Source organism: Carcharhinus amblyrhynchos, chromosome 1, assembly GCF_965287045.1.
Source record: "Carcharhinus amblyrhynchos chromosome 1, sCarAmb.v2.hapA, whole genome shotgun sequence".
Classification (NCBI taxonomy): domain Eukaryota; kingdom Metazoa; phylum Chordata; class Chondrichthyes; order Carcharhiniformes; family Carcharhinidae; genus Carcharhinus; species Carcharhinus amblyrhynchos.
Genome location: NC_137324.1, coordinates 85,722,781 through 85,745,336, shown reverse-complemented (window position 1 = coordinate 85,745,336; position 22,556 = coordinate 85,722,781). Strand labels below are relative to the sequence as shown.

General features: G+C 40.9%; 1 protein-coding gene across 2 annotated transcripts in view; it reads left to right on the top strand.

Moving 5' to 3' along the window:
- Positions 1-22,556, top strand: part of slc30a9 (solute carrier family 30 member 9) — a 103,470-nt gene that overhangs the window by 39,516 nt on the left and 41,398 nt on the right. For both annotated transcript variants that reach the window (XM_080188164.1, XM_080188157.1), the window contains 6 exons: positions 10,590-10,672; positions 13,026-13,084; positions 17,836-17,903; positions 18,347-18,449; positions 22,043-22,098; positions 22,364-22,499. In XM_080188164.1, the coding sequence (XP_080044290.1) occupies positions 10,590-10,672; positions 13,026-13,084; positions 17,836-17,903; positions 18,347-18,449; positions 22,043-22,098; positions 22,364-22,499 (505 nt within the window). The remainder of the gene's footprint in view (positions 1-10,589; positions 10,673-13,025; positions 13,085-17,835; positions 17,904-18,346; positions 18,450-22,042; positions 22,099-22,363; positions 22,500-22,556) is intronic.

Below are 22,556 nucleotides of genomic sequence, written 5' to 3'. Positions count from 1 at the left end.
TCATCAGTGGCCTTCCCTCCATCGTAGGATTGGAGTGAGGATGTTCATTGATGATTCTACAGTATTCAGTTGCTACTCATACTGAAACACTGTCCGCATGTAGCAAAACCTGGAGAATAATCTAGCTGGGACTGACCAGTAGAAATAATCATGCCAAACAAGTACTAGGCAATGACCATCTCCAACAATTATCTCATGGCATTACCATCAATAAATCCCTCACCATCAACTTTCTAGAAAATATTATTGACCAGAAACCTAATTGGACCAGCTATATAAATAGTGACTACCCGAGCGTATCAGACGCTGGGAATTTTGTGGTGAGTATAGCTCCTGATCTACAGGCACATGTCCAGAATGAGATGAATACCCCACAATTGCCTGGATGAGTGCAGTTCTCAAGAAGGTCAACACCATACAGATCAAAGCAGTCCATCTGATCATGTCCACGAAATTAAACATTAACTGTCTACCATCCATATACAGTGACATTGTGTATCATCCCAAAGATGTACTACAGCAACTCATCACCAAGGCTCCTTCTATAGCAGCACAGTTATACAATGGTTAGCATTGTTTTCTCACAGCACTAGGGACCTGGCTTCAATTCCAGCCTTGGGTCTGTGTGGAGTAGTCTTGTTCTCCCCATGTCTGTGTGGGTTTCCTCCTGGTGATCCAGTTTCCGCCCCTCAGTCCAAAGATGCGCGGGTTAGATTGGCCATACTAAATTGCCCTTTAGTACCCCAAGATGTGTAGGTAAGGGGATTAGCAGGGTAAGTACGTAGAGTTATAGTGATGGGATGCTCTGTCAGTCAGTGCAGGCTTGATGGGCTGAATGGCAGCCTCTTGCATTGTAGGAATTCTACCTCCAGCTAGGAGGACAAAGGCAATAGGCACCCACGAACACCAAGATCTCCCAACCACATGGCTGTGATGGGGAATTACGATGAGTTATGTCGTTATGCCTTCACTGTTGCTATGTTAAAATCCTGTAACTCCCTCTTTTATGGCACTGTATGTGTACATGAATCACACAGAATGCAGCAGTTCAAGCAGGCAACTCATCACTGGCTTCTCGAGGACAAGAAGGGATGGGCAATAAATACTAGTACTTTTTAAAACATGCCCTCTTTTACACTTTTTCCTCTCCGGTGAATATGGGTTGTTGTTTGTGTAAAGCTAATTTGTAGCTGACAGTCTTTGAAGGTACTTTGATAAGTGGCTTACAGTGCACTCCACTCGAACCGGGAGCTCTTGTGAATTTTTGTCTTGCTAACCCAAAGATCCTGAAGCCAATTATACTGTCCCTGTTGATGCCTTGGATTGGATCAAGTAATTTGGGAAGAATTTCCCACTCAGTATGTGGATGGCCCAACAGGAGAGAGGACAAAACTTGACCTCCTCTTGAAAATAAGGAAGGGCAGGTGATAGAAGTGTTAGTGAGGGATCACTTTGGGACCAGTGACAGTAATTCCATTAGTTTTAAAATAGCTATGGAGAATGATAGGTCTGGCCCAAATGTTAACATTCTAAATTGGGGCAAGGTCAATTTTAATGGTAACAGGCAGGGCCTTTCAGTAGTTAATTGGGGGAGTCTGTGGGAAGGCAAAGGGACACCTGGTAAGGGGAGGCTTTCAAAAGTGTGTTAACCAGGACTCAGGGGAAGCATGTTCCTTTTAGAGTGTAGGGCAAGGCTGGTGGAAGTAGAAAACCCTGGATGACTCGGGGGATAGAACACAAGAACAAAAGAACTAGGAGCTGTAGGCCATCTGGCCCCTTGACCCTGCTGTGCCATTCAGTAAAGTTATGGCTGATCTTTTTGTGGACTGAGTTCCACTTGCCTGCCCGCTCGCCATAACCCTCAGTTCCTTTACTGTTCAAAAATGTATCTATCCTTGCCTTAAAAACATTTAATGAGGTAGCTTCAACTGCTTCAGTGGGCACGGAATTCCACAGATTCACAACCCTTTGTGTGAAGAAGTTCCTCCTCAACTTAGTCCTAAATTTGATTCCCCTTATTTTGAGGCTATGCCCCCTAGTTCTAGGTTCACCCACCAGTGGAAACAACTTCCCTGCTTCTATCATCTATTCTCTAGAGGATTGGCTGTCAAATAGGAGGCAGTGTGTGGGGGTCGATGGGTGCTATTCGGATTGGCGGTTGGTGACTAGTGGAGTGCCCCAGGGGTCGGTGCTGGGGCCTCAGCTATTCACCATTTATATAGATGATCTGGAGGAGGGAACCGAGTGTATGGTGTCGAAATTTGCAGATGACACCAAGATTGGTGGGTGTGGAGAGTCTGCAGAAGGATCTAGATAGGCTGGGCGAATGGGCCAGGAACTGGCAAATGGAATTTAATGTTGGCAGATGTGAGGTGGTCCACTTTGGTAGGAAGGATTATTACTTACATGGCAAAAAACTGCAGCATGCGACGGTGCAGAGGGACCTCGGGATCCTTGTGCATGAGTCGCAAAAACCCAGTCTGCAGGTGCAGCAGGTGGTCAAGAAGGCGAATGGGATGCTGGCCTTCATAGCGAGGGGGATTGAATATAAAAGTAGGGAGGTCTTGCTGCAGCTGTATAGGGCACTGGTGAGGCCGCAGCTGGAGTACTGTGTGCAGTTTTGGTCGCCGCACTTATGCAAGGATATTTTGGCTTTGGAGGGAGTGCAGAGGAGGTTTACTAGGCTGATTCCGGAGTTGAGGGGGTTGAGCTATGAGGAGAGGCTGAATAAACTAGGCTTGTACTCGTTAGAGTTTAGAAGAATGAGGGGAGATCTCATTGAGACGTATAAGATGTTGAATGGGATGGATAGGATAGAGATGGACAGGCTCTTCCCGCTCAAAGGATAGTAGGACTAGAGGGCACAGCCTCAGGATAAAGGGGGAGCGGTTTAGAACGGAGTTGAGGAGGGACTTCTTCACTCAAAGGGTGGTGAATCTCTGGAATTCTCTGCCCGTTGAAGTGGTGGCGGCTGCCTCGCTCAATATTTTTAAGACGTGGGTTGATAGGTTTTTGATAGGCAAGGGGATTAAGGGTTATGGGGAGAGGGCAGGAATGTGGAACTGAGCCACGACAGATCAGCCATGATCTTATTGAATGGCGGGGCAGGCTCGAAGGGCTAGATGGCCTACTCCTGCTCCTATGTCTTATGTTCTCTTCATAATCTTATGTTTCTATAAGATCTCCCCTCATTCTTCTGAATTCCAATGAGTATAGCCCCAGTCTACTCAGCCAACCCTCTCAGCCCCGGAATCAACCTAGTGAATCTCCTCTGCACCCACTCCAATGTCGGTATATCCGTTCAAGTAAGGAGACCAAAACTGTGCACAGTACTCCAGGTGTGGCCTCACCAGCACCTTATACGGTTGCAATATCATCTCGCTGTTTTTAAACTCCAACTCTCTTGCAATGAAGGACAAAATTCCATTTGCCATCTTAGTTACCTGCTGCACTTGCAAACCAACTCCTTGAGATTCCTGCACAAGGACACCCAAGTCCCTCTGCACAGCACCATGTTGCAATTTTTTACCATTTAAATAATCCATTTTACTATTGTTCCTACCAAAATGGATGACCTCATATTTACCAACATTGTACTCCATCTGCCAGACCCTCGCCCACTTTTATTATCTATATCCCTTTGCAGACTTTCAGCATCTTTTGCATACTTTGCTCTTCCATCCATCTTAAATGTCATCTGCGAATTTTAACACAGTACACTTGGTACCCAACTCCAAATCATCTATGTATATTGTAGACAATTGTCGTCCCAACGCTGATCCCTGAGGCACACCACTAATCATTGATTGCCAACCAGAAAAACACCCATTTACCCCCACTCTTTGCTTTCTGTTCGTCCACCAGTCCTTTATCCAGATATGGATGGTGTGCACCAAAGGTACAGATATTGAGACCCTGGTCAAAAAAGAGGCATGTGACATTGTAGGCAATTGGGATCAGGTGGATCCCTTGAAGAGTATGGAAGTTGTCGGAGAAGAGTTGAGTGAGAAATCAGGAGGACGAAAAGGAGCCATGAGATTGCTTTGACAGATGAGGCAAACAAAAATCCAAAGAGCTCCTACAAATACATAAAGGGCAAAAGAGTAACTAGGCTTCTTAAAGATTAACAAAGTCATCTTTGTGCAAATACACAAAAGATGGATGAGATCCTAAATGAATATTTCTCATCAGTATTTAATGTTGAGAAAGACATAGATGTAGGGAAATGTAGTGATGTCTTCAGGGGTATACATCTTACACAGAAGGAGTTACTGAAAGTGCATCAAGGTAGATAAATCCCCCGGGACCTGACGAAGTGTATCCCAGGAGGTTATGGGAGGCTAGAGAAGAAGTTGCAGGTCCCCGAGCAGGGATATTTGAGTCACAACAGCCATAGGTGAGGTGCCTGAAGATTGGAGGGTGGCAATGATTGTAACTTTGTTTAAGAAGGGCTGCAGGGAAAAGCCTGGGAGCTACAGACTGATGAGCCTAATGTCTATACTGGGTAAGTTTCTTCAAAGCTTTCCTGAGTCATGATCTTTAGGCATTGGGGGGCAAGGAATCATTAGGAGCAGTCAGCATGGCTTTGTGTAGAAAATTATGTCTTATCAATTTGTGTTTTTTGAAGGGGTAAAATGAAGGTGATGCAGTTGACATTACATAGCAAGACTTTTGACAAGGTACTGCATGATAGGTTGCATAAGGTTAAATCTCATGAGGTAGCCAATTGGATACAAAATTGTCTTGACGTCAGGATGGTTGTAGGGTGTTGTTTTTCAAACTGGAGGCTCGTGACCAGCAGTGTTCCTCAGATTGGTGCTGAGTCCACTGTTATTTGTTATTTATATTAATGCCTTGGATGAGAATTTATGGGGCATGGTTAGTAAGTTTGTAGATGACATCAAGATTGGTGGCATAGTGGACAGTGAAGAAGATTATCCAGGATTGCAATGGGATCTTGATCAATTGGCAGGTGAGCTGATCAATGGCAGATGGAGTTTAACTTACATAAATGTGAGGCGTTGCATTTTGGTAGATTGAATCGGGGAAGGACCTACTCAGTGAATGGTGGGGCATTGGGAAGAGTTATAGAACAAAGAGGTCTAGGAGTACAGGTCCATAGTTCCTTGAAAGTGCAGTCACAGATGGACAGGGTGGTGAAGAAGGCATTCAGCACGCTTGGTTTTATTGGTCAGAACATTGAATACAGACTTGGGACATCTTGTTGAAGTTGTACAAGACATTGTAAGGCCGCACTTGGAATACTGTATAGTCCTGGTCACCCTATTATAGAAAGGATATTATTAAACTGAAAAGAGTGCAGAAAAGATTTACTAGAATGCTACCAGGACTTGATGGTTTGAGTCATTAAGGGGCGGCTGGATAGACTGGGACTTTTTTCTCTGGAATGTAGGAGGTTAGAGGTGAACTTATAGAGGTCTATAAAATAATGAGGTTCGTAGATAAGGTAGGTAGTCAACATCTTTTCCCAAAGGTAGGATTATCTAAAACTGGAGGGCATAAGTTTAAGGTGAGAGGGGAGAGATAGAAAAGGATCCAGACAGACACTTCTTTCACTTGGAAGGTGGTGAGTGTCTGGAACAAGCTACTAGAGGCGGCTGCAATTTTGTCTTTTAAAAATTGTTTAGACAGTTACGTGGGTAAGATGCGGATAGGAGAGATTGTTCAAATACAAGCAATTGAGTCTAGCTGAATGGTAAAAGCGGATTTATTTGGTAGCACGAGCTTTCATAGTGCTGCTTCTTCAGACGATGAAGGAGCAGTGCTCCGAAAACTCGTGCTACCAAATAAACTTGTTGGACTTTAACCTATTGTGAGAGTCCAATGCTGGCAACTCCATAACATAAGAACATAAGAAATAGGAGCAGGAGTAGGCCATCCAGCCCTTCAAGCCTGCCCTGCCATTCAATAAGATCATGGCTGATCTGTCGTGGCTCAGTTCCACATTCCTGCCCTCTCCCCATAACCCTTAATCCCCTCGCTTATCAAAAACCCATCAACCCGCGTCTTTAAAATATTTAGCAAGGCAGCCTCCACCACCTCAACGGGCAGAGAATTCCAGAGATTCACCACTCTTTGAGTGAAGAAGTTCCTCCTCAACTCCGTTCTAAACCGCCCCCCCCTTTATCTTGAGGTTGTGCCCCCTAGTCCTCCTGTCCTTTCTGAGCGGGAAGAGCCTCTCCACCTCTATCCTATCCATCCCATTCATCATCTTATACATCTCAATGAGATCTCCCCTCATTCTTCTAAACTCTAACGAGTACAAGCCTAGTTTATTCAGCCTCTCCTCATAGCTCAACCCCCTCAACTCCGGCATCAGCCTAGTAAACCTCCTCTGCACTCCCTCCAAGGCCAAAATATCTTTGCGTAAGTACACATCATGGTAAAAATGGAACAGCGTGGACAAGTTGGACCAAAGGGCTTGTTTCTAGTCTAAGTCTCTGTGACTCTATAATTAACCACTGGCTGGGGTTTAATCCTGGGATCGCAGTTCTGGCTTGACACCAAGCAGTGCATTTATCTGCTAAGACATTGGCATGTCAGGGAATGTAAGCAGTAATAAACTACACCTTTCACCTTTGCAGCTGTGTAATCATTTTGACAGCATTTCATTTTCACAGTAATTGTGTGCACATGTTTTTGAAGATGTATCTTAATGAACAATTATTTTTGAGATTTTTAAAAGCTTAACTACAGTTTCAATAGGCCAACGCAAGGTACTGTCTTTAAAATGTTTTCATTTCAGAATCAGTTTAAATAAGAAGTCCTTCCAACACCGATCTCTTGTTGACATTTACCTTATTTCATCATCTGCCACTTCTATTGACGGGATATTTTAAAATGCTCTGTTAATTTAAGAAAAAAATCTGGACTAGATTTTTTTTTGAATATTTTAGAGTCAGATGCAGGACTAAATGAACTGCAAGAGTGGGTGAGAAGAAGTTGCATTAGATGATGATAGCATACCTTCACACGCAATTTTAATATATGCCAAGCTGAAAATAATGGCCCCGATGGAACAGTTGAATTTGAGGACTTCTCTTTTTGGAAAATCATTTAACAAGTTGTTACTATTTGAAGCGATTGAAGAATAGTGTCATTTTTAGCACAGTGACATTATGAGCAAGTGGTGCATTTATCTGTTTCAACATGCTGTACATTTTCTTTTCCTCAACCCTTCCATGTTTTATGCTTTAGATCCTTCTGGACAAAGCATTCTAAAGAGTTATTTCTTCATGTGTAAGCTTAAAAAGTAAATTTTGCCACATTTATCAACTCTGAAAGACAGTGCAGTTAATTTCAGGTCTGTCTACATGCTTGCGTTTTCCATTTATGGATTATTGGATATCCTAGCTAAAGGAAACCAAGGATATTTTTATTGTCCTCAAACTGTCCCATTTGTGATTTATTTACTTAGCACTGACCGGTGAATGAACCAATTGACATCTTTGTTATCTTGGTTAGTATTATGATATCTCCTTTATCTTAATTAGCATGATGGTATCTCCTGGTTGCTGAAATTAGTGAAAAGAAAGATTTCCAGTGTACGTTTGAACATAAGAACATAAGAAATAGGAGCAGGAGTAGGCCATCTAGCCCTTCGAGCCTGCCCCGCCATTCAATAAGATCATGGCTGACCTGTCGTGCCTCAGTTCCACATTCCTGCCCTCTCCCCATAACCCTTAATCCCCTCGCTTATCAAAAACCCATCAACCCACGTCTTAAAAATATTTAGCGAGGCAGCCTCCACCACCTCAACGGGCAGAGAATTCCAGAGATTCACCACCCTTTGCGTGAAGAAGTTCCTCCTCAACTGTACAGTTCAGTTCAGTTGTACAGAACGTTGGAGTACTGCGTCCAGTTCTGGTCACCTTACTACCGGAAGGACGTGGAGACTCTGGAGAGGGTGCAGAGGAGGTTTACCAGGATGTTGCCTGGCATGGGAAGGACTGAGTTACGAGGAAAGGTTGGAGAAACTGGGACTTTTCTCCTTGGAAAGACGGAGATTGAGGGGAGACATGATAGAGGTATATAAGATAAAGAAGGGAATAGATAGAGTCAGTAGTGAGAGGCTGCTCCCTAGACTGGGTACAATTACGAGAGGTCATGATCTAAGGGTGAGGGGGGAGAAGTATAATTTGGATGTGAGGGGAAGGTTCTTCACGCAGAGGGTCGTGGGAGTATGGAACACGCTACCAAGTAGGGTGGTGGAGGCAGGAACATTGGACTTGTTTAAGGTTTACTTAGGTAGACACATGAGCGAAACGAGGATGGAGGGTTATAGTAGGGGGTATTAAATAGGTTCAGAGCCTCGGGAGACACCGGAAATGCAGACTTATGTGTTAACGTTTTTGTCTTTTTATTCCGCAGATGGAGGTCCACCTTGTTGTCAAACAAGGGGCATGCACACGGTGGGTCGTGCATGGGCTGCTCTTGGAGGTTCCGGGAGTGGCCTAGTACTTCGTGCCGGTGTGTGTGCTTGATCCTGGACCGGTAGACGGGCGCCGCAACAGCTCAGTGACTAGCACTGCTAGCTGTGCAGATACATGGATTTGGGCCTGTGTCTGTGGGAGTTTGCGCATTCTCCCTGTGGTTGCGTGGGTTTCCTCCGGGCGCTCCGGTTTCCTCCCACACCCCAAAGATGTGCTATTAGACTGATTGGTTTACCAAATTGACACTATTCTCCCCTGAATCTGGCTAAGTTAGGGGTTCCACTTGCAGACACGCAGGGCAGGGTAGGTGTAGGAGGATGCGGCGGCGCGGGCTCGTTGGGCCGAAGGGCCTGTTTCCCGTGCTGGGTTGTTCTTTGTAACTCCGTTCTAAACCGCCCCCCCCCCCTTTATCTTGAAGCTGTGCCCCCTAGTCCTACTGTCCTTTCTGAGCGGGAAAAGTCTCTCCACCTCTATCCTATCCATCCCATTCATCATCTTATACGTCTCAATGAGATCTCCCCTCATTCTTCTAAACTCTAACGAGTACAAGCCTAGTTTATTCAGCCTCTCATAGCTCAACCCCCTCAACTCCGGCATCAGCCTAGTAAACCTCCTCTGCACTCCCTCCAAGGCCAAAATATCCTTGCGTAAGTACGGCGACCAAAACTGCACACAGTACTCCAGCTGCGGCCTCACCAATGCCCTGTACAGCCGCAGCAAGACCTCCCTACTTTTATATTCAATCCCCCTCACTATGAAGGCCAACATCCCATTAGCCTTCCTGACCACCTGCAAGCTGGGTTTTTGCGACTCATGCACAAGGACCCCGAGGTCCCTCTGCACCGTCTTTCAACTCCTCATCCCATTTTCCCTCCAGAGAACTGGATCTTGCAAAATGTATCCAATAGTCTATGGCATGACAATGTATTGTGATCAAACATTCGGTGCTCTCTTAACCTTCCAGTATTTATTCTAACTTATTTTGACCCTGAAATTGTACCGATTTGTTCACCAATCTATCACTATATAGTTTCTCAGAACATTTCATAATTTTGAAAGCCTGTTTAAGGTACCCTTTAAACTGATCAGTACCCTAACTTTTTTCTAATTTAAGTATATTTCTTCATTATTATTAACTCAAATTCTTCAAATGTTTGTAATTCCTATTCCATGGCTGCATTCTCCAGAAGGCAATGCCTTGTGATGCATGGACTAACTAATATCACCATTTTGTTTTTGTATTCCATGCCCCCCATGTTTCAAACTCAGAATTCCAATTTTCCTAAAGTCTTATTATTTAGCATATACTTGACTTCTACTTCCCAAAATGTTCTATATATTACTCTTCTTTGTCTTGACTAGTATTTATTGCTAAACTCTCATCACCAAAATTGATTATTTGGCCATTGTCAGTGTGCAAATTCGTAGCCATATCATAGAGATTACAATGGTGACTACACTTCAGAAATTCTTCATTTGCTGTAAAGTACTTTGGGGCATCTTGGGGCTGTGAAAGACACTATGTAAGTGCAAGTTCTTTCCATTGAACTGGATCTGTCATGTATCAATTCACTAAACCATATTTGCATTCTTCATCACACAACTTACCCTAAACACACACTTTTGCCAAAACAAAATGTTAGGAATCTTTCCATTCTGCCTATTTCTAAATCCTTTACATAATTGGAAATAAATGGTACCTAAATGGTTTTTAAGTGCATTCTATATACTAATCCAACAAAATTATGTACCCTTATCCTTTGTTTTCTGTCGCATAACCCTCTTTGTCCATTCTTTAACTTCTGCAGCCTGTAATGTTAACACATGAACTGTCCTATGTATTTGCAAACAAGTATATTAGGAAGTTTTGCAAACACTTCCATGAAAAATATTTGTGCTCATCAAAAAATAGAAACAATTAAGTATTATGTGGAAACACGCATCCACATTTCCTGATTGAGCACAGCTAACAAAACCAAATGTACTTGATTTTAAGATAATGCTTTCATGTGTATATGATAATTCTAAAAACAAAACATTCTTGAACGTTGGTTTTTACATGTTGAGATATAAAATGTAATACATTCATAAGAGGTGATTACAGCATTTCTAACAGATGTTCAACATTTCTTTAAGGGCTCTAGAGGTGCATGGTAGCCTAGAAGCTCTTGCAAGGGCAAAAAAACAGCGTCAAAATGCAGAAATTGCGTATAAAGAAAGTAAGTTTGTGTGAGGAATATTTCTACAATGTTTAAAATGTGATTAAGATGTTTGATCTGGTTCTTCTATTCCATTTGGTAAGAGCTGAAGAAATGTGAAATATGTACTAGATAGGTGCACTGCCTGTAAATATGTACTAAGATATATGACAGATGCCACTGCTTTGAAGACTGAAGTTTGCAAGTTGATGAATCAGAAAGAATTGATTCACATTTTTCATAAGATACTTTGAGTCATCAAGGTAGTTCTGCTGATTAGAACATTTTGTATGTAATTTGATTGAAATCCAGTACTTATAAAACATTGGTTGAAAAAATATGATATTTAAAATCTAATGCAATAGCTTGTAAACTTGTAGTGAGCACCAATGTTGTTGAACTAACCAGATCAGTAGAAGGTTATACAGCCTCACAAAATGATAATTCTATTGCTACTTTGATCAGAAATAAAGATTAAACTCCCCTAGTTGGTAATATGAAGCTTAAGGAAAGTAATGCATGGTTAGGGAGGAATTTGGGTAATTTGAGGGGCCTGTGGGAATGGACAGTGTATTTGAAGTATAGGTATGGGGAAGCATAATTCACAGGAATAAGTATTTACTTAGTATTTTGGGGAAGTGAATAATGAAGATCGATGTGGGTAATTAATTTGATAGGTAAGAAATGATCAATTATGCATGAAGCTTAAAAATGTAAGAATAATTGAGAGGAATCTGCAGTGAGTCCTGCAGGAACGGGAAGCTGAGGGATGGTGGTTTAAAATAAATATAATTGGTGAAGAGAGAGAAGAAACTAAAATGGATGTGGAGAGCCAGTAAGAAGCATAGAGGGAGGGCTATGTTGAAAGTGAACAGGAAAAATTCAGTAAGTCAAATAGGAAAAAAGGGAGAAAAACTATATGGAAATGAAAAGCAGTTTGCATTGAGTGGAACAAGTAGTAGACCTAAAGCAAGAAAAATGAAATTGAGGCGCACAGTAAAATTTCAAAGTAAATTTCATTGTTAGGAGAACACAATTGAGTAAAGTTAATTAATAAAATGTAATTAACATTATAGTTTGCCAAGAACAAGAAATTCCCCACAGTAAGTACATGAGGCTGTAAAGATCTAAAGGATCTATTAATTAATTAAATAAAGTGACAAATCAGTGGGACAGCAGGAAAGCCCAGAGATCTCACTGGGCCAGCAAAAGATCCTGGGGTTAAATATACATAACTGGAGTTTGAGTCAGTTGGGCTGCTAAGCATTTTGGCAGCAGGTGAAAATGACTGGAGTAACGTAGAGTCAGAAATGGAAAAAAATGTAATTTTTAGTTTGTAACTTACAGGAGTGGGCTAATAGCAATATTTGCTTTTCCTATTTATGCCTCCTACCTCGCCAGAAAATAAGAAAGGAATGACATTTTTGCCTTTCAACTCTGTAGCCAGTAGAGGGAATGCAAATATGAGATGGACAGGTAGACGATTTGAGGATAATTTGCAGCATCAGCTTGTGATCATTTTATTACAGAATGATTACAATATGAGGCCATTTGGCCCATTACGTCCGCACTGGCTTGCAATGAGTAATTTGTATTTCCTTTTCCTACCTTCTCCCCCAACCTTAAACACTATTTCTTTCAAATAATATCTCAAATTGGAGAGATTGCAACAAAAAGAAGATTTTTTTTTTTAAAAATTGAAAGATTAGGTGAACATTAAGTAGATGATTAATGTGTATCTTTTTGCCTCAGATCTCTGAATTTCTTACAGAAATGTTTTTCTCTGTCAAAAATCACTGACTATGTAAATACAACTTACTGTTAAGTTTCTATTCTCATTTAGATTTTACTGGGGAGCTAATAGTATTGTTACCTGGACTAGTAATCCAGAGATTCAAGGTAGTGCTCTGGGGTCCTGGGTTTGAATCCCATCATGACAAATGGCAAAATTTGAATCCATTTTTAAAAAAATCTGGAATTAAATGTCTAATGATTGTGAAAGCATTCTTAAAGAAAGCCATTTGGTTCACTGATGCCCTTTAGGGAAGAAAGTCTGTCACCCTTACCTGCCCTGGCCAACATGCGACTGACTCCCACATCTACAGCAATGCATCCTTTTGTCCTTGTTAGAAACATCTAATTACTTTCATATACATCAGTTGTATAAGAAAATGAATATATTGCCAATTTTAAGTGAGTAAGAAAACTATTTCTCAGAATCCATCAAAAACACTTGCATCACTGAGTCTTAAAATACTTTTTGTACTTTTTCAGAATCCCTGCAATGCAATGTCATGGACCTGATTAATTTGATTCATTGAACTTGTGTTCTAGTACAAAACGGATATTATTTGATATCATTTCTCCATTGTAGATCTTTTCAAGAGCCAGAAGTTAATGCGGGAATACAGAGAGTTTCTGGGTAACACTATGGTAAGACCGTTTCTGAAATGTATCTATCCTGTATGTGTATATATAGCTATATAAGTATTGTAGCCACAAGATTAGGTCAGAGGCTGAGAATTTTGCAGCAAGCAACTCTGATCCTGATGCCCAAAGCCTACGTTACCCTCCCTCTACAAGGCACAAGTCAGAGTGGTAATGAATGCTGTCCATATGTCTGGATGAGTGCAGCTCCGATAATACTCAAGCTGATTACCATCCAGGAAAAGCAACCCATTTTATTGGCATCCCACTCACTACCTTAAACATTCACCCCACCACCAATACAATGGCAGTAATGTGTACCATCCACATGATACATTGCAGCAGATACATGGTAATATCATGGCAAGAGCCCCTCCAAGCCACAAACTATCCTGAGCAATTCAAGCACTGCAAAGCCCTGTGCCATCTTGATGCTGTACTCCTCCATGCTCCCTGGCATTGACCACAGACTTTTGGGTAGGTCTAATAATGCAGCAAGCATTTCATTCTGTATACCCATCAAGCTTGTGAGCTACCATTGAAGCAAACTCCTCTGAAGTGTGAAAGCTCACCTCTGAACTGGCACCTCTACGATCATTATCCCAATGCCATGTGCAGGCTATTTATGACTTGTGTCCCACTTTACACATCCCTCAAATGATAGCAATGTCTGTATAAGGCCACAAGAGATTGGAGCAGAAGTAGGCCATTCAACCCATGAAATCTGCTTCACTGTTCAATGAGATCATGACTGACCTGATATGATAATGTTGACCACTTCCACCATATCCCCATAACTCTTCTCTTAACGATTAAAAGTGTCTGTTTCAGCCATGAACGTACTTCATCGCCCACATGTATAGCTCTCTGTGAAAAAGCATTCTACAGAGTCAGTACCCTTTGAGAAGGAAATTCTTTCTCAATTGTCTTAAATGGACGACTCCTCACTCTGAGATTATGCTCTCTGATCCTAGAGTTTCTTACAAAGGAAACAACCTTGCATCATTTACCCTGTCAACCCCATGAGAATACAATGAGCAGGATTTTACAGCCTCATTCATCCCGCAATCGTAAGATCCCGCCTGAATTCAGTGGACCTTTCCATGGTCTGCCTCTCACCTGCTCCAATTCCTGTGGCCAGGGGGACAGTAACATTCCAGCCTACGTGTCCCAATAAGGTCTCTTCTCATTCTTCTAAACTCCAATAAGTTTAGGTCCAACATACTCCGCCTCTTTGCCAAAGAAAATCTTTCCAGTCTGGGATCAACCTTCTCTGGACTGCCTCCAATGCAGATAAGGGGACTAAAACTATTCACAGTATCCCAGGTGTGATCTAAGTAGTGCCTGTATAGTTTTAGCTATTTCATGCTCCATTCCCTTGAAATAAAGGCCTACATTCCACTCGCCTTCGTTGTAACCTGCTGAACTTGCCTTTGTTTGCAACTTAGAAACATAGAACAGTACAGCACAGTACAGGCCCTTTGGCCCTCAGTGTTGTGCCGAGCTATGTTCAAACCCAAAATCAAGCTATTCCACTCTCTATCATTCTGGTGTGCTCCATGTGCCTATCCAATAACCGCTTAAAAGTTCTTAAAGTGTCCGACTCCACTATCACAGCAGGCAGTGAATTCCACACCCCAGCCACTCTGAGTATATCTTCCACCATGAACCTTATGGTTATGCCCCCTAGTATCAGCTACATCCACCCAAGGACATAGTCTCTGCACGTCCACTCTATCTATCCCCTTTATCATCTTATAAACCTCTAAGTCGTCTCTCATCCCCCTCCGCTGTAAAAGGAAAAGTCCCAGCTCCCTCAACCTTTCCTCATAAGACCTACCCTCCAAACCAGCCAGCATCCTGGTAAATCTCCTCTGCACTCTCTCCAACGCTTCCACATCCTTCTTATAGTGAGGTGATCAGAACTGCACACAATATATTTGTGCACGTGGACCTTTAAATTCCTTTGTGTTGCAGCTCTTTGCAGTCTTTCCTATTTTAAATAATATTCACCTCTTTTATTTTGCCTATCAAAGTGCATAACTTTACATTTTCTTACATCATTCCATCTGCCAAGCTTTTGTCCACTCATTTATATCTTCTGTAGACTCTTGTCATCCTCTCCTCTTGCTTCCCACCTTTTTTTGCAAATTTGGCAATAATACATTTACTTCCCTTGTCCAAATCATTAATATATGTGGCAAATAATTGTGTCTCCAGCACTGATCCTTGTATCATCCTGAAAATTCCCCTGTTATCCCAACTGTATTATCCTCTACACCATGGACTCTTATTAAAAAGTAGCATTTTGTGTGGTACTTGCTTTTTCATCTGCCAGTTCTCCTTTATCCTGCTCATTACCACCTCACATAACTCTAATAAATTTGGCAGGCATGATTTCCCTTTCATGAAGTCATGCTGACTCTGCTTGACTATAACATGTATTTTTAAATACTTTGATATTACCTCCTTTTATGTTAGAATCTAACATTCTCTCAGTGACAGATGTAAAGTTAACTGGCCTATAGGTACCTTTTTTGGTCTCCATTTTTTTGGTTGTTTTCCAATCCTCTGATACTTTCCAGAATTTACAGATGATGATGATTATTGCATCAACTATATCTGTAGCTATTTCCTTCAGTATCCTAGAATGCACCCTGTAAGGGCTAGGGGTCTTACCAGCCTTTAATTTTCCCTGTACTTTTTCTCTCGTGGTAGCTGTATTTATTTTCTCCCCCACTTTTGCCGCCAGAGTATTTAGTATTTTTGGAATGTTACTAGTATCTTCCATCATGAAGCCTGATGCAAAGTATTTATTTACCTCCTCTGCCATTATTGATTCCCTAGTCTCATTCTCTGTGTTCATTTTGGTGGCTCTATACCGTGGTATATATTTAAAGAAACTCTTACTGTCTATTTTTGTAATACTTGCTAGTTTATCTTCATAGTTTATTTTTTTTCGGTCATCTTCTATTGGTTTTTAAAACTTCCCAATCTACTAGCTTACCATAATCTGCCGCATTGTATGTTTTTTCTTTCCGTCTAATACGCTTCTTAACTTCCTTAGTTAACCATGATTGATTTTACCCTCTTCCTAGAATTCTTCCTCTTCCTAGAATCCTTCCTTCTCACTAGAATAAATCTTTATTGTGTGTTATGAACTATTTCACAAATGTCAGCCATTGCTTATCAACCATCTGCTAAGCTCCTTTCCCAGTCTGTTCCAGCCAACTTTGCTTTCATTCCTTTGTAATTACCTTTCATTAAGTTTAACACAGTTGTTTCTGACCCATGTTTCTCAGCTGGTGGCTGTTGTGAGGGTTTATTTTGTGTCTCATGAAGTCCTGAGTTTTGTATGGTAGAACATTGTTTATTAACAACACACAACTATGAGCTAACTCTGTATTTACTCTACATAGGTCTCTGTCCAGTCTGCACCTGACTCTAGTTTCACATCGTTTGTCTCTTTACATCACACTCTGATACTGTTTCCCAGTTCCATTTTAACCCTTGCTATGCCAGATACACTTGTACTACAGTGGCTGCAATTGTGATAGCAAATTATATCATCATGGCCTTTGCCCTTTCACCACTGCCAGTCAGATTGTACGTTCTTGGTTATCCAAAAGGAGGGCGCTGGGATAGCGTTGCAGTGAGGCAGGGTGGGGAAGAAACACGATGCATGCTTACATCAGCTGCAGCGTGTAAATTGGAAAAGTAGATTGTACAATATGTGCAATGTAAAGATATGGTTTCAGTCTCCTTTCTCACTATGGCTTCAGCTCCAGTCTTTGCAAACATTGTCTCCTCCCATTAGTTTGAAGATATGCAGCCATGCCTGTTCTTGCTAGTTGGGTGTTGTGGCCTCTGGTTATGTTTTATTTTGCTCTGCAAAGGAAGGGGGAAATGTGGAAGTGAGTTTGGTGCAACATGTTCAGGTGGCTTTCATTGTTGAATATCAGGCAACATGCACATTGAATAAATACTCAGCAAGTATGTGAATGTGCACATGGATGCCATTTGCAATTTATTTAGCTCCTGTAAAATACTGTACTGACAACTTTATTTTCAGTCATTTTTGTTTTGCTTATGTTTAAAATATTCCAAGCTAATTCTTGTAATTAGGAAGGATACACTGCATAATTTAACCAGAGCACCCTGATAATCTGAATATTAGTTATCCAAAATGTTGCGATTGTCCATCATAACTGAATTTAACTAGTAAGGAACGAAGAGCTGCAGAAATGTTTGATTATATGTCAATCACTGCAGTTATCAAAGCTCTTGTTACTTTTCTTATGATTTGACTTAACAGTTATGCAATAATCAATCAGTAAAAGCAACTCCATTGTAGTAATGTTATAAATGTAGAAACAAATTAATTGGTTATGCAAAAATCAAAGCTGGTAGTAACTTTTTCTCAAGCTGTTGGCATATCTATTGGTCATGCTGCTTTTGTTAAAGATTGATGCCATGCAGCACTGAACTCTCCTTTGCCTTCTTTATTTTGGGCATTCTTAAGCACCTCCTTTTGTATGCTTTGAAGGAAGCAAAGCGTAGGTGTATGTAAAATACATAATGTTTGTTTGTAATTGCTGGTTTGTTGAATTTTATTAATCAAAAAAAAGTGGCATGATAAATTTCACCTAATAAAGGATTGCCATGGGTAGGGGTAAAATATTCACAAGTTAGAGAACTGCATTAGTGTATGTTTTATTTTATAATAATACAAGTTGCATTTTAATTTTTCCTTTTAGCCTCGCTCAACTAAGTCAACACCATTCTTACAGGGACCTGGAAAAGTTGTGATGGTTGCAATCTGCATGTAAGGCATTGTTTTGTCTTTAAAGTTTATTTTATTTTAAAACTTGGATTGGATAAAAATCTGCATAAAGAACAAAATAATGGTAAATATGTATTCTCTCTGCCTCTTCTCCCTTCTATGCATGATGCTGTGTACCATTCTACTGTCCCAAAAACCAGAGTTAGCGAATACCTGTAGGATAGTGGAGAAAATTCTCCATTTAGTGAGCTGGCCTTAACATATATGCTTGTCCCTTGAGATAATATGAAATTTGTTTCAGGGCCAAATTGTACACTGATGTTCCATTTCTAGTTTGTTTGGCACATTGATAATCAAAATTAATTTTCTTGCTTTGGCTAAAGTGAAAACAAACCTTAAAAATTTGCTTTTCAATTGTTCCTTCAAAGTACAGAAGTCCCATATTTCTATCTGTCAATGTTATTTTTGTTAACCCCACTCTCTAGCAATGGGCTGAATTTTATCTTCAAACTGCTTGCCTGGATTTATACAGGGTCTGCATCAATGTTTTCAGAAGCTATACATTCACTGGCTGACACCTGTAATCAGGTAAGGAAATGATCTATTGATTCAATATCCAGGCAAATGAATGCACTTTAAGCATAAATTGAACCGGTTTCAACTATGATTTACTGTTGCTTTATTATACTTGAAAGTTCTCTGTAGGACTAATTTATCAATTATTTGTTATAAATTTGAAAACATTTTTAATATTGTAGTCATAGTTGATTCCACACAGGTTGTATTTTGCTGAAAAAAAATACAGACAGTTCATGATGCATGTTGTTAATATGCAAGTTGGCTCCAAATTTATTCGATTAAGACATAGTTGCGAATCTGCAGACCTTTTTGGTTAATCTACAGCACTGCTTCACACAAATGGCATCTCATCCTGAGCATTCCTTAGTTTGGAAAACTTGCTGTATTTGTATGTTAATTATCCACTAAGTTCATCTCTCTCGACTAGAAAGAGCATAAGTTTCTAATTCTAATTCTACTTTCAATTATGCTTTCCATCACTGTGCTAATGACCAGGAGTAGACTAATTGAGTGAATATTGGCCTGGTCGGATTTGTCCTGCTTTTAGTGAACAGGATATTCTTGGCTGAATCCTAATGGATTCATAGAATCATAGAAACCCTACAGTACAGAAAGTGGCCATTCGGCCCATTGAGTCTGCACTGACCACAATCCCACCTAAGCCCTACCCCCATATCCCTACATATTTTACTCACCAATCCCTCTAACCTAAGCATCGCAGGACACTAAGGGGCAATTTTAGCATGGCCAATCAACCTAACCCACACATCTTTGTGTCGCATCTTTGGGTTCTGTCGCATAAGCGTGAAATAGAAGCCCCTTCAACTTTGTCCCTCTGGTTTGACTTTTTAAATTACCATTGGCCAAGGCTTAAGAGCTAAGGCAGATCTATGCCTCTTTAATTTTGCATTAATATTGTTATCATCAAGTGTATAGTTACTTGCTTGATAAAGATAAAGCTTAACTAATGGAAAGTAAATATTGCCATATTCTCCACTTGGACTTTGGGTGACAGGGCACAGCACTGCTATCTCAGTGCCAGACACCCAGGCTTGATTACAGCCTTGGGTGACTGTGTGGAGTTTGCATGTTCTCCCTGTGTCAGTGTGGGTTGGGTGGATTGCCCATGCTAAATTGCCCCTTAGTATTCAAAATTGTGTAGATAGGTGGATTAGCTATGGTAAATGCATGGGGTTGTGGGGGGATGGTGGTGGTGAGATGCTCTTTTGTAGAGTTGATGAAGATTCAGTGGGCTGAATGATGAATTCCTGCAATGTAGAGGTTCTGTGGTCATGAGAGATATTTCCCATTAATAACTGGACCACTTAATTTAGTCTTGTAAAGCATTTTAACCTTGTCTACTAATGAAACTACATGACCAGTGGAATTGATTGTTTGCACTAGGGGATTTTCGCAGTAACTTCATTGCAGTGTTAATGTGAGCATACTTGTGATACAAATAAATATGTTATTTGAAGGAGGCTTCTTTTAACTGTGTTCACTTTTTCACAAAGGAATTTGCATTTTATTTGGTGCAGTAGGTATATTTGAAAGATCAGTTTCACCTTTTGTGTGCGTGTTTGATCTGTGACCAGGTAGATGGAATAGTATTAATACTGCTCCATAATAAAATGGGATATGAATTAATAGCCCCTGTTTTGCAGTTAAAATAGTGAGCATCACATCACTGCTAAGGATTAAATTGAACAGCAGTTTCCAGATGTGTGCATTATGTGCAAAGTTTCCCTGCTCTTTTAGAAGCTTCACTGTGATGTCTCACAGAGGAACTAGCATTCAGTCGGATGGAAAACGTGAATTTGGAATACTTATGTGCAGAGTAGTGCACTGTTAGAGATCCCTTCCTTCAGGTACAATATTAAATGGAGGCCCCATCTGCTTGCTCAGGTAGATAAAGAAAAGATCCCATGGCACTACTTATCCACTGTGCTTTGGCCAATGTGTACCCCTCAATCAACAGTTTGGTTATTTTGGCAGGGATGTAACAGGTTATGGTCAGAGCTTTGGGTGGGAAACAGCAGTCTGTTTTGTCAGATGCTCCAGAGTCTTAACTATGGCTTATGGCTCTGACAGGTCCACCATCTAGCAAACTGGCTTGTTATCTTGAGTGGGAAGCAGTATGTGGAGCTGGGTAGGTCAAATTCATAACCCAGTGAACAAATAACTATATAGTTCCTAGGATGATGTGTGGCTTGTAGGGGTGCTGGCAGGTTGTGCTGTTCCTTGACCCATAACTTTGTCCAGGTTTGGACAGTGCCACTGAAGAGACCTCGTAGTCCGTTTCTAGTACATGCTGTTGCCATGGGTCAATGGTGGAGGAAATTAATGTCTAAGATGGTGGATGGGGTGCCATCCAAGCAGGCTGCTTGGTCCTAGATGACTTCAAGCTGCTTGAGTATTACTGGAGCTGCAGCTATCTGAGCTAGTGGAGAGTAACCCATCTCACTCCTGACTTATACCTTGTAGGTGATAAGACAGGTTTTGGGGAATCAGGAGGTGAGTAATCACCAGGATGTTTATGGTCAGGGATTTATTGATGGTAATGCTGTTGAATGTTAAGTGCAGATGTTTAGGTTCTCCCTTGTTAGGGATGATTGTTGCCTGGCAGTTGTGTAGCACACGTTAGTTAGCATTTGGCAGCCCAAACCTGAATGTTGTCCAGGTGATTCTGCATATGGGCATGGAGTACTTCCGTATCTGAGAAGTCGTGAATGACTTTTCATCAGCAAACATCTCCACTTGTGACCTTATGATGGGGCTGAAGATGTTTGGGCCTAGGATACTATCCTGAGCAACTGCTGCAGCAGTGTCCTTTGGCTGAGATATAATTGGCCTGCAAAAACAACTACCATCTTCCTTTGTGCTAGGTATGACTCCAACCGGTGGAGTTTTTCCATTGATGTAATTTTGCTAGGGCCGCTTGATGCCATTCTTTAATGTTGAGGGCAGTCACTCTCCTCTCGCCTTTTGAGTTCAGTTCTTTTGTCCATGTTTAGACCAAGGCTAAAATGAAGTAAGAAGCTGAATAGCTTCAGCTGCTGAAAGGCCTAAGCAACTTGGGTACCACTGCAAAACTGACCAAATGAGTTAATTCAGGGACTAGCAACTTCATTAATTTAAGATACCAGCGCAACTCCTGGAAGTAGCTTGGCTCCCTGCCCTGATCTCATTAAACCTGAATCAGGTTGGAGTTGGTTTCCAACCTCACTCAGAAATGTTTCCCAATTTAACTCCCAGCCCACATGCTCACCCATGTTTATGTTCTGCCACCTCCCCCTACGCTTTAGTAAGGATTTTTCAATCTGGTTAAGGAGATGCATAGTGTGTTCACTGGGTGCTATGCTATTCTGGATTTTTAATAATAAAAACCTACAGATGACCCGTGGATAAGTCTAACTAAAATGAATGGCAAACATTGTTTGTTCACCGCTAACCACAAATTCTTGACCAATATCTTTAGATGCTTTTGTTTAAAAGTGGATAAAGCTGATGTACTGAAAGGTTTGCAATTTGATATTATGTTCTTTTAATTATTTCTGACACTACTCCTGAATCTAAAATTGACATGGCTGTTGTTTTTACAGATTCTATTAGCAGTAGGTGTCAGTCAATCTTCCAGGACCCCAGATCCTGGCCATCCGTAAGTAGAATCTAATTTTTTTTTTTACTGGTCAACAGATGCTTTTAATAGTGAAAATAGACAAATAGTTGTGTTGATCGTTATCAATCTCTATAGCAGAGATTGTTATAGATATAAAAGTAAAAGTTTTTATTGTAGAAGTTGCTGATATTTAAAATGTTTGTGATGACCATGCATTATTTAAATGTTAGATTTTTCATCCACCAGATATTTGCAATTCAGGTAGTTGCCTTTGCATTTATTTTTCTGATTGTTATTTTTAAAGGTATGGATTTACAAATATGCGCTACATTGCTTCCCTCATTAGTGGAGTAGGAATTTTTATGATGGGTGCAGGACTCTCCTGGTACCATGGAATTATTGGACTTATACACCCTCAGCAAATAGAATCCCTAACATGGGTAAGCTCTGTATTCAAATATTTCAAATAAATTGAGCAATTAATTAAGAGAAATTTC